Source organism: Salvia splendens, chromosome 16 (genome assembly GCF_004379255.2).
Source record: "Salvia splendens isolate huo1 chromosome 16, SspV2, whole genome shotgun sequence".
In the NCBI taxonomy this organism is placed as follows: Eukaryota; Viridiplantae; Streptophyta; class Magnoliopsida; order Lamiales; family Lamiaceae; genus Salvia; species Salvia splendens.
Genome location: NC_056047.1, coordinates 10026250 through 10039919, shown reverse-complemented (window position 1 = coordinate 10039919; position 13670 = coordinate 10026250). Strand labels below are relative to the sequence as shown.

Below are 13670 nucleotides of genomic sequence, written 5' to 3'. Positions count from 1 at the left end.
TACTTTCGTCTACTTCACGAAATTAAATAGGGATACATTGAATAACTGAATAATACTATAGTTTTCAACTCTATTATGATCGACAAGTAAAAAGGAAGTTGTACTACAACTCATAAATCATAATCAATTCACAATATGAAATTATAGGCTTCAAATTCGAACTTCAAACCAATACAATAAGGCAGACAACAAGACATACATCCGTCCAAAACCAACAATTCTTAAATACGTACTCCTACTATAACTTTTAATTGGGCTTACTACTGCCACCCACTCTTATAATTTAATGCCTTGTTATAGATGTTACTCCATAAAATTACATTTTTTATATAGTGTATCATTTACCTATGTTGATTTTGTCGCATAAAATTTGTGAACTAGTATTAAATTATAGAGGTCGGTCCGTGAATTATATCCCCTTTCCATTTGGCCGCATTTCGCGGTACTGAATTTGGCCCTTAGTTTTGGTTTTCAACTTTAATATTCAGCTATAGTGCATCATAAAGACATACACCAATACTTATATTTTTCATTTTGGATTGTAATCCAAATTAATAATTTTCTATTTGTAATTAAAAATAATAATAAATCTAATCAGTTTTTTTCTATATTGTTTTCTTACTTTATCAATTTTTTAATTAAAATTTGTATCTTCCACTACTAAAACTAATAGTAATGGATGAGTTTCACAAGTAATATGTTTTCAATATTGGTATATTTTTTGCACGTTTGCAAAGGTTTTGAAAGTACTTCATTTATTCTAGGTTTAAAGTATACCACATTTCGCATGTACACATGACTTGAAGGAATTCTTTTCGGTATTAATATCTTGTATGCATCCACAACTAACTCCCAGCCAACACATCTAAAAAATAGGCTATCAATGTAATGTAACTAACTGTCTCGTCTCTAGACTCCTATAATTAGGGCTGGATTAATAACATATATCGTATCGAAAACGTTGTATAGTATCGAAAATATTGATATGAAAGAATTTCATATCGTTATCGTATCGAAAGTTTCGGTATATCGAGCTTTCGATATGGATAATATCAATATCATTACCGTATCGATATTTCGATATATCATTCAGAACGATATATCAAAGATCGATACGATATATCGAAATATCGTACCGTTTCAAATACCTATATATCGAAAAATATAATTTCAAAACTGAAAAATAACACAAAAATTAATAAAACTTCAACACAATAAAATGAATATATATTTTTTCTAAATATATTAATGAATTAAATATATATATATATATATATATATATATGTTTGTGTTAAAATGACAACACCTCTTAAAGTGACACTGTGACACCACGTATCCAGCAATATTATAAACGCTACACAACAATAGTATAAACGCTAGACAACAATCTATAGATTGCTGTCTAGCGTATTGGATATTGTTGGCCGAGAAAAATTGTTGTATAGTGTATTGGATATTGCTGGCCGAGAAAATTTACCCTTGAGCATTTTTTATGATTGCCACATGGCAGCTGATTATTCGTCCACATGTACAAATGATTGGCTAGGAATGGTGGTATGGTGTTACTTTAAGAGGTGTTGTCATTTTAACACACCCCTATATATATATATTTATGATTTTAAACTTTAATATGTTTCGATATATACGGTATATATCGATAATTCAATATGTATTGATTTTCGATATAATTCGATATATCGAAAATATCGATACATATCGTATATTCGATATAAAACGATATATCGTGATATAAGGAAATTCATATTGTTATCGTATCGAAAACTTACGATGCGATATTGTATAGTATCGAAAATTACAATATACTGAAAATTTGATAATTTTTCGATATTTTTCAATACGATACGAGCGATATATCACTTTTTCGATATTTTTCCCCAACCCCACCTATAATCCTATTATCAATTATAAAATTTTACTGCTTCAATGTTCTTATTTTTTTCAGTTGTTACTGCGAAACTTCAAAGTTATTAGCTGATAATTAACAAATACTATTCCTTGGATAAATGAGATATCAGAAGTGCTCTAACTATACCAAGCCCTCACCACTTCATTCATCCACGAAAAATAATTTTATTTTTCAATGTCATAAAAATAAATGAAGTGGAGTACCATATACTTACAGCTTACTATTTTCTGGATTACCTATATGAAATGATTTATATTGTTATCCCTAATAAAAATAAATAAAATATGGTGTTCTATTTTGGCGTCTACAAACACGGAGGAACACAGTGAGTAGTCGTCAGTCACTGCGTTGATTGGAAGCACAGTACCTAAATAAGACAACATCTCATGCCTTCCTTAATCTTAAAAATAATTATAGACGGTAATCAATCAATGATTAATCCAGAAAAAATGCAGCGATAAAACAAAAATTCACAACTCACATGTAAAATTGAGTGTTAATCAAGCCAACACCCCATCCCTTCACTAATCCATACCATACCTATGCATTTGTGCCATTCTTCTTCTATATAAACCCTCAACACTTTCCACCACAATCACACCACCAAAAATGTCCCTCTCCCTCCCTTCTTCCTTTCCCATTCCAACTTTTTTGCTGTTACTCTTCGTCTTAGCTTCAGCCGGAGCTCAAACCGTTCCCAAGAAAATCGGCAACGGCTACCGCTTAGTCTCCATCCAGGAGTCCTCCAATGGCGGCCTCGTCGGCTTACTTCAACTCAAGCAGAAGAACAACATCTACGGCGCCGATATCCCCCACCTCCACCTCTCCGTCAAGTAAGGCTTTACAATTGCTACTCAATTCCCCCAATCATTGCCCCATTTTCCTGCATTGCCACCTAATTTACAAATTCCCGCAGGCACGAAACCGGCAGCCGTCTGAGAGTCCACATCACCGCCGCGGAGAAGCAGAGATGGGAGGTTCCGTACAATCTCCTGCCGCGGGAGAAGCCTCCGCAGCTCAAGCAGGCGCTCGCCTCTGCCTCTCCGAGGAAGGACGCGCTTACGGCGACGGAATACGTCGGGACGGAGCTTATCTTCGCCTACACGAGGGATCCTTTCAGTTTCACGGTGAAACGGAAATCCAACGGCGAGATTCTCTTCAACAGCCGCGCGGAGGCATCGGATCCGTACAGCGATTTGGTGTTCAAAGACCAGTATCTGGAGATCTCGACAAAATTGCCTAAAAACGCGTCACTTTATGGTTTGGGGGAGAACACGCAGCCCCACGGCATGAAGCTGTACCCCAACGATCCCTACACTCTGTACACGACCGATATTTCGGCGATTAACCTGAATGCGGATTTGTACGGGTCGCACCCGGTGTACATGGACCTGAGGAATGACGGTGGAGAAGCGCGCGCTCACGCGGTTCTGCTGTTAAACAGTAACGGTATGGATGTTTTCTACAGGGGCGATTCCCTGACCTATAAGGTTATCGGGGGTGTTTTAGACCTTTACTTCTTCTCCGGCCACACGCCGCTCGCTGTCGTCGATCAGTACACGGCGTTTGTTGGCCGACCGGCGCCGATGCCTTACTGGGCTTTCGGTCAGTTTTTTTCTTTTATCATTTTTTAATTACTGTATTTTGTATTCTCTGTTTTCAATCCTGTTTGTCTTGTTGGGTTATCCCGGAATTAGCAGTTTGTGATTGGTGTGCATTTATGGCTTATTTAATTGAGTATTGTATACTGTGTTAGGTGATAATACTCCACTAACTAAATAGTGAAATAGGAGTACTGAATGTTGATAAGGTTTAATGAGCTAGGATTGCTGATTTAATGATTAGATAGAAGAATTATTTAGAGCTTTGAGTATGGGATTTCTTTTGGTTTGTTTCACATTAAGAAATGGATATGCTTCACCTACTCTATAGATTATGTTAGCACTAGAAATTTATTATAAGCTTTCTCTCTGTAATTGCCCATACTAGGACCTTAGGCAGAACACCGTATAGACGAACATTAAATTACTTAGCTAAACATGACTAGTCGCAGTTAGGACCACATTTTGACTGTGACCAATGTTAATGAGGATGAGATTGATTGGAAGATTTACCTTTTTATAAAAAAAAAGTAGGAGTAGATCTTTGTGTAAGTACGTATTGATTTAGTAATTACTCTGTCTCAAAAGTTCTTGTGGAAAGTAAAATTAGAACTTGATGGTTTCAAGATTGAATTGAGTCATAAACAAATATGTGCATAGGATTAGGCGAAATATTTTACCAGTACTATAATAATCTTGGCTATACATAATCATTACATGGAGACAGGTGTATTAAACAATTCGAAATACGTGGAAGTATTTCTCTCTTTCAACATGTCACGACACCTTCTTGCACACGTCGCATATTACATCTACTATCTTTTATTTAGGCTCATTTACATTTATTGTCTTCATGCTTGTTTTTCCTCTGTTGCTATATGCTGCATATTTCTCCAATCTGTTTTCTGTAATTATTTTTCCCCCATAGTTTCACACTTCACGGCATCGTTTTCTTAGCCAGATAGAAATTTCTTGAAATTGCTAGTAGTATTTTTTTTCAAGACAAGTTAGCATTCCAAAGTTGAGAGTTTCGAACTAAAACAGTTACCCATGTGAGAGAATCATTTACTGTACTATTCCAATATATACTTTCTCAGCAAAGATCTTTTGTCCATGACGCTCCGAAAAATTTTAGGCCCACATAAACGCATGCATTTCATATTGTTTTTCTACTTTCATCATTCAACAGCAATAAAGATGCTCAACACCTCCCATTTTCTAAAATGATATATTCAACTATAATCGAAAAGAATATATTTCTTACATTAATAATATCACCACTACACAGAGGAATCTAACCAAACAAAAGGTGGGCAAATGTTAGGCAAAATCCTTATCTTCACATCCTATTTTCCAAGGGGACCATTAAATGGGCTTGCTTTCTCTAAAGCTGCTGAATCCTGCCCCACACAATGGGCCGGCCTGACTTGACCCCTAAACGAAAACTCAAGCCCGATGGGAATGGGCTGGGCCGGGTAGAACATTTGACTCGTTTAGCTTTGCTCTCCAACTATGCTATAATTGTTGGCTAATTACGACCTTATTGTTAGTAATCTTCCTCATTATTAATTCTTGATAGATGAAATACAAACTACTCATTATTGTCCGATCCTGTGCATACTATTATATGAACACGTCCATGTAACTAAAAGGGATGAATATCCTAACTTTTCTTTGTGCAGGGTTCCATCAATGCAGATGGGGATACCACAACTTATCAGTTGTAGAAGATGTTGTCGACAACTACAAGAAGGCGAAGATCCCACTCGACGTGATATGGAACGACGACGATCACATGGACGGACACAAGGACTTCACTCTCAACCCTCACAACTACCCTCGCCCCAAGCTGCTAGCATTCTTGGAGAAGATCCACGCCCAAGGAATGAAGTACATTGTTCTTATAGACCCTGGGATCGGCGTCAACAGCACCTACGGTGTCTACCAACGTGGACTTGCCAACGACGTCTTCATCAAGTACCACGGCAAGCCCTTCCTCGCCCAGGTCTGGCCCGGAGCTGTCAACTTCCCTGACTTCCTCAACCCAAAAACAATCGAATGGTGGGGCGATGAAATCCATCGTTTCCACGAGCTTGTTCCCGTTGATGGCCTCTGGATCGACATGAATGAGGCCTCCAACTTTTGCAACGGCCTATGCACGATCCCACAGGACAGGATCTGCCCGAACGGGACCGGACCGGGGTGGGAGTGCTGCCTCGACTGCAAGAACATTACTAACACGAGGTGGGACGACCCGCCCTACAAAATCAACGCATCGGGCATACAAGCACCTATAGGCTACAAGACCATAGCAACGAGTGCTTATCACTACAACGGCGTGTTGGAGTATGATGCTCACAGTTTGTATGGCTTCTCACAGGCCATCGCCACCCACAAGGCGCTGCAGGGCCTGCAGGGGAAGCGCCCGTTCATCCTAACTCGCTCCACCTTTGTTGGATCAGGGCATTATGCCGCGCATTGGACAGGGGACAACAAGGCTACATGGGAGGATTTGAAGTACTCAATCTCCACAATGCTCAACTTTGGCATATTTGGAGTTCCAATGGTAGGATCAGACATCTGTGGATTCTACCCTCCTCCAACAGAGGAGCTCTGCAATCGTTGGATCGAGCTCGGGGCTTTCTACCCCTTTTCAAGAGATCATGCAAACTTCTACTCGCCAAGACAAGAGCTTTACCAGTGGGAGTCAGTTGCAGAGTCTGCAAGAAATGCTCTAGGCATGAGATACAAGCTTCTGCCCTATCTATACACGCTCAGCTATGTTGCTCACACAACGGGCGCTCCCATCGCCCGTCCTTTGTTCTTCAGCTTCCCGAACATGGTCAAACTATATGATTTAAGCACCCAATTCCTGCTCGGGAGCAATGTGATGGTGTCCCCGGTTCTTGAGCCAAACAAGACAACTGTGGAGGCCGTGTTCCCTCCCGGAAGCTGGTACAACATGTTTGATCTTGCAAAGGTGATCGTGTCGAAAGAATCGAGCCATGTCTTGCTGCACGCGCCACTGCACACGATCAACGTGCATGTGTATGAAAACGCCATAATCCCAATGCAACAAGGAGGGCTGATATCTAAGGAAGCAAGAACCACGCCTTTCACGCTTGTTGTAGCCTTCCCGCTCGGTGCCAAGGAAGGGAAGTGCGAGGGGAGTCTCTTCCTCGACGATGATGAGCTGCCGGAGATGAAGGTGGCAGCAGGGTCATCAACCTACGTCGAGCTATATGCCAAGATTAGTGATGGCGTGGTGAAGGTGTGGTCGAATGTTCAAGAAGGTGAGTTTGCTTTGGAGAAGGGTTGGATTGTGGGGAAGGTGACTGTGCTTGGGTTGGAGGGTAGTGTTGCTAGCACGGTCGAGGTTGAGGTCGATGGGAACGCGGTGGAAGATGCTTCTGCGGTGGAGGTCAGCACGTCGGAGCATCAGATGGAGGCGGAGGAGGGGAAGAGGAAGCATGTGATGGTGGAGATCGGAGGGCTTGAGTTGCCCGTGGGGAAGAAATTTGCTATGACGTGGAAGATGGGAATCAAAGGCTGAAGATATTTTCATTCTTCATAGGAGTATTTGCTGGATTATTATGGAATTAATTAATTAATCTTCAATTTGTTGTCTTGATATTAAGTGGTGAATCGAGGTTGTGAATGGGGAGGAGATGACAATGGAACATTTCACATCCCACTCCATTTAATCGCTTGAACACTTCATTTTATTTTCTGGAATTAAATGGGAGTTGCCTTAGACATGCCCACGGTTCGTAAACCGGCGATTCCGAAGGCGGTTCCAGTTCCGGTTTCGAGAAATGTGGAACCGGAACTGAACCGTGAGGCTATTTCACGGTTCCGGTTCCGGTTCCGAACAGCAGGTTTTCGGACGGTTCCTCGCGGTTCCGGTTCGGTTTGGCGGGTTTTTTTTTTGCTATGTAATTTGGAGTTTTGGACTTATACAATAAATTGGAACAAGACAATGGATAATTTAAATTGAAATGTGATGAATAAGGTGAAAATCATATCAATTTTATTGAATTTGAGTTGTAACGGACAACGATACATTACAATTTACAATATATATACAACAATATGAGATAATTTACAAGTGTCGTCGGAACATAAATAAAAAAACAAGAAATGGGGGGAAAAAGGAAAAAATTGAAAAGGGCTTGAGCTCCACTTACACTTTCAAAGTTAAACTTTTCAAATTTAAGTTGAGTTGCCTACGTATCCACAATTTTATCGAGGAATCAAAGCCCACGTAGTTCTCTTACCTTGCTTACATGTATGAAACATCCAATCGGCGTTGCAACATGTCAGCCTTGTGTTCCGCACCGGAACCGGGAAACCGGCGATTCCGGTCAAAAAACCGTCTGAAAAAGCTGCTCCTTGGCTGCCAACGGCGGACGACTCGAATACCTCACCGGAACCGTGAAATCGCCAGTTAACGAACCGGTGATTCGGTGACGGTTTCGGTTCGTAAAATCTTGAATCGGAACCGGCCCGCGGTTCCAAATATGGCGGTTCCTATTCGTAAACAATGTCACGGTTTCGGTTCTGCGGTTAACCGCCGGAACTGAAAACCTTGGGCATGTCTACCTACGATGTACTTAGTACTTGAATGTTTATTATGGATGAATAAGGATTTGGTGAATAAAAATATATTCACAATAAGTACTTGGAATACTAGTGCTCGCTTCTTGCGATTGGTTGCTTGTGCATTTATCATTTTTTTGTGTATATAAATAGCATTCAATTCAACATCGATCATGAAGTGTCAACTTTACATTAATTTTTTTCAAATTACAGAAGATGTGTTATCCGTGATTGAAATAACTAAATGACACTTTTTCAAGTAGCTAGGACACGTGGCATGGATACTTTGGGTACCACCTAAGATTTTGGCGGGAAAAGAAGGGGGGGTGTGGTGGGACCCTTCGCCGCTTTGGCGGGAACACCAAGCAAGCCAAATCTGGGCCCACACTTCCTGCCACTCCCCATTCTCCTACGCTATCGTGCCACCGCCCTTATGTCAGTACGTGACTATAACTAATTTTCACTACTTCCCTTTCTACACAATTTTAAATTATATGAGGTGATTATTTAGTTCCGTTGTATCTTCAACTTTTATAACCTTTTCTTTAATTCGCGTTCAGCATTTTCTTTTATATCCTACCTCTTTGTTCCTTCCCTTCCCTTCCCCCAAACAAAATTTCTTATTCCAATGACAATCTTAATATGGAAATGTAATAGAAGACTGAGCATCGAACTGTCTAGTCTAACATAATACGTTCGACATTCTTTAACTTAATTTATGGTGTACGTATAAAAATATGTCAACAGATTATTTATATAATACCTTCCTTAGCAGTTGTACATGATACGCACTATTATTTATATAATACCTTCCTTGGGGTCTAATGGAACCCCCAACTTTTTTATTATTAGGTTCGCAGTTAGTACATGTATCGTAGTTAGCGCAATCGATCTTCACTTCAGCCTTCCATTTTCTGTAGGCAACGTTCCTTTCTTTACGGTTAGTAACATTTTTTCAGCTCTCTTTTCTTAGACAAGCTACATTTTTTTTTTATTTTGTGAAAACATTTCCTATTTTGCTATTTTTTTTACTCCATCCGTCCTCAAATAATATGCACTTTGAGTTCAACATGAGTTTTAATGTAAAATTGGTAAAGTAAGAGAGAGATAGCGATGAAAAATAATTAAAGTATTGTTAGTGTAGAATGAGTCCCACCTCGTTAGAGAGAAAATAGTTTCTAAAATTAGAAAGTGCATGTTCTTATGGGACGGACTAAAAAGGAGATAGTGCATATTCTTGTGGGATGGAGGGAGTATTATTTTGCTTTATTTTTTCAATTCTCCTTTCCTTTCTTTTCGGTTAGTGCGTAACATTTTTTCAGCTCTCTTTTCTTAAACAAGCTACATTTTTTTATTTTGTGAAAACACTTCCTATTTTGCTATTTTTATATTATTTTGTTTTCATTTTTTCAATTCTCCTTTCTTTTTTAATAGACAAGCTACTTTTTTTTAGTGAGAACACTTCCTATTTTGCTATCTTTTTCTTTTTCTTTTAAAATTTTTTAACTACTTTTAACTATCATTTATATCTCTAGTTATTGTCATAACCATTTTATTATTTGTCATTCACTATAATCTATACATATCATAACTTCCTTATCACTCATGCCACAACTACTTACGGTGTGATTACTATCGAAAAATACTCTGTAACTGGTAATAGTAATTTGGACTCCCCAGAGTCGAAATCCTGCGTCCGCCACTGATCATATGTAATTAGGACGTTGCTAGATTTTCATAAAATTAGCTTTAGTTTGGGAAAAAAATATTAGAAAAGAGAGATATAAAAGGTTCGTTTTTTAAAAAATATGAAAAAGTGGTTATTTTAAGTGGTTATTTTAATTATCACCTATATTTAAAAAAAAAATACCATCTAATTGATACTCTACATATAACTAACAAATAGAAATAGATCTAGAATATCTATTTTCTAGTCCAATAATTGATTGATTCTATATTCTTTTCCTTTAAGTGGGTTACTGGGTTCTTAAGAGATCACGCCCTACATAAACATAGGAGGTATACTATTTTTATTAGATTTCAAAAAAGTACTAATTGGTTATATTGTCGAAATACATGATAAAAACGTTAGTATAACAAATTTATATTATTGAGTTGCGATAGTTTGTCATATTTATCAGATTCAATTAAACTTGTATTCTGCTATATTAATTGAAATTGCGAATCTACACACTTCATAATTTCGTATCATGTAATTATTCAAACTATTTTTGTCACGGTTTTGTTGTGTACTCTCAGCAATACCCAATAAGATGAGAAATTCCATGATTAAATTCCTATTTGGAAAGGAGTGCTATTGAAACTCTAGTACTCCATCTGAATTGGCAATAAAATAACGTATCTCATTAATTATTATGAAGTAGAATTCTTATCAATCCCATGTTAATAATATTACTCTCTTATAAAAGAAAAGGAAAATCCTATGCAATCATGTAGACTGTAGTACATGGTTATAGTAATCTTTAGTGACGATTAAAGAGCTGAGCCGATTGCCTTGATCATTTAATTACTAAAAATAATTCGCCTAACTATTTTGCATTTGAGTATCCAGAAATCGGAAATGGCAATTCTGGCACGTTCATGATCAAGTACAATTATATCCTCAGGAAATTCTAATTTTTACATCTGGTTAAATTTGTTTTTTTTTTAAATTTTTTCATATTTTTAAGGATGATTTTGTCAAATAAAAAATAATGTATTGCAAGGATTACGGTCTGCATGTCAAAGTTAGGTACATTTCATATTTCATGTTTTTGTTCTAGTTTTTGAAGTTTAATTTGATCCATATAGGTTTTTTTAAAATGCACAATGATTGTCTTTGTCTCGTTGATTTAACATAGTAATTACTCAACGAGGTTTTAAATGATAAAAAAACATAAATATTAGGTCAATGCAATTTCCAACAAGGGAATAATTTAGATCATTGAGGTTTACGGAACTTTTCTAATTATATTTGTATTTTAACATAGATTTTTTTTTCTTCATGATACGTTATAAACAAAATGTCACTTAAACAATAAAGTTAGTAGTATGCAATTTTGAAACTATAAACAGTGGGCACAGTTAAAAAGTTTAAGAAAATAAATTAAATGACTCATTTCTAGAAATTATCGATTCAATTCCTCAAGCCAACAGAGGTAGAAGGGAAAAAAAAGTGGTACCAAGTTTATTTGGCATATAGTATAAACAAACAAGTGGATAAGTTGAAGAATTTATGTATTCTTATCCTCCATGCAAGTGTCAGTTATATATTTTCTCAAGTTTTTTTTGGCCAAAATTCAGAAATAGGATGAAGACTCATTTTCACAGTGAGTGGCACAACCGCAAATTTCACCACACAGTCTGTTACGGACTCAATTCCCACATTGGTTGTGAGAACAACTGATGTGGGGTACATAGACTAAATGAGCTCTCTCTCCTAACAGACTAGTCTTTTGGGATGAGTTCTCCCGTTTGGTCTGTATCAATTGGTGCTTTCATTGAGAGCCCAAACGGCTCGGAGTGGTGGCCGGGCAGCGAACTCGCCGTGACCAACGAGTACGTTTGGGGCCGCTCGGAGTGGTGAGCCACGGAGTGGTGGCCGGGCAAAGAATCTGCCGTGACCAACGAGAACTCGGAGTGGTGGCCCACGGAGTGGTGGCCTGGCAAAGAACCAGCCGTGACCAACGAGGACGTTGGCCCTTAAAGGAGGGTCGAATGTTACGGACTCAATTCCCACATTAGTTGTGAGAACAACTGATGTGGGGTATATAGACTAAATGGGCTCTCTCTCCTATCAGACTAGTCTTTTGGGATGAGTTCTCCCGTTTGGTCCGTATCACAGTCTCAAATTCCAACCAATAGGTGAAACCTCACATCTGTTGTGAATTTAAAGTATTTAACTATGCCATAATGAAAATTAAAGTATTCTATCGTATTGTTCAAAACAGAGGTCTTATTTATGTGATGTTATAGTCAGATCAAAATAAAGAGTTAATGGGCATATAATTCATGTGCTTTGACTCATTACCTACTATTTTTTTTGGTTTAGACTTTACTACATTGATTGCAAGATTCCCATGATCCAATTTCTACTTAAAGGAAATTCATATTATTTGCGGAAATAATTGCATGACTTACAAAACGATTTGTTGGTTGTATAAGAGAAAACGTATGGTCATTAGGATTTAATTGTTGGTGTGCTAGTCGTATTTTGTTTAAAATATTGGAGCAATTTCATAATCGTATTTTGAGCAGAATATTGGGTAAAAATTAAAATATTGGAGTATTATTCAAAATTTAAGGGCAATATTTGAGCAATTTCGACGTCATTTCTGTTAAAAAGGGCGATTTTCTAGACAATGGAGGATCGATTTTTTTTGCTTCGTTGGTTGATTAAATTTCTGATTGTTTAGTGCAAAATGGGGTGTTTTAGGATTGAAGGTTAAATTTGAGATGGACAATGCACATTTGATATAATTAACCGCATCAGTAAACAGACTATAAAACATCTGTGCTTACAATCTGCAAAAATTAACTTTCATAAAATATCATCATCCATAAGTAAGATATCATAGACCATTTGCTATTTTGCTTTCTTATAATATCTCATTGTCATAAATTACGTAGGAATGCACTAATCGTATTTTATCAGAATTTGTGTCACACTATTAGTAAGTGGATGTAGTAGTAATATTGATCAATTTATTATGCCACTCAAACTTGTAACGTGAACGCTTATAAACATGACAACGCCACACTCCTTTTAAAGCAAAAACGAAAAAATATTTAATCTCCTCTAAAAAATTTGTTTAATTATCATTTTCAAAGCCGGTGTGACTTAGTAAACAATCCCAATTTTAGAGTCAATTATAATATTTTCAATTAAAAAAATTACTTTTTGATAGATCCATAAATCATATTTTCTCTTCTCGAGCTAGTGGTGATTTTGAATTTTCAGAAGAGATATAAAAGTGGACTTAAATGTCGAAATACATATTACGAAATATAAATCCAAATCCACACATATAAATTAAAAATGATAATAAGAATGGATGTTTACTCGTGAAAGTGTATCATAAGATTGAATCCAGAAATCGAAATGTACTCCGAATAGTAGCCGGCGATGGGCATGAGCTATGGCAATGGCATGGTCATCATGCATTAATTTGCGCATACCCAACCAAAATATACTAGGCAATATCTGTACATACGAATACGACATTCCGCCACTTTTCACTGCTCGTTTTCACCGCAACAACGACTCAGTGATTTTGGAGAGGTAAAACACGGAGAAGGCGAAAATAGCAGCACAGACAACACAACAGATGTACAGAAAATGTAGAGGCCTTAGGCCACCTGCAACGTGCCCCGCGGGTGGCTCGTATCTTGTCCAGCCAAGACGAGATGGCGGCGAGACGCGTTGCAGCGCCCCGTCTCGTCCCGGTCTCACCGAGACGCCCGTCCCACCGAGATTAAGCCGAAGGGGTCCCATCGCCGCATATTGAAGATGCTCCGCGCTCACTTTGACCGAGTCGACAGA

The 13670-nt window shown here is 37.8% G+C and overlaps 1 protein-coding gene across 1 annotated transcript; it reads left to right on the top strand.

Moving 5' to 3' along the window:
• The first annotated feature begins 2370 nt into the window (after positions 1 to 2370).
• LOC121771749 (alpha-xylosidase 1-like) lies at positions 2371 to 7283 on the top strand. Its single transcript, XM_042168611.1, has 3 exons — positions 2371 to 2761; positions 2845 to 3533; positions 5212 to 7283. Exons 1-3 carry the CDS (start codon positions 2538 to 2540, stop codon positions 7080 to 7082), a joined length of 2784 nt encoding a protein of 927 aa, XP_042024545.1. The 5' UTR covers positions 2371 to 2537; the 3' UTR covers positions 7083 to 7283.
• Positions 7284 to 13670: the final 6387 nt, after the last annotated feature.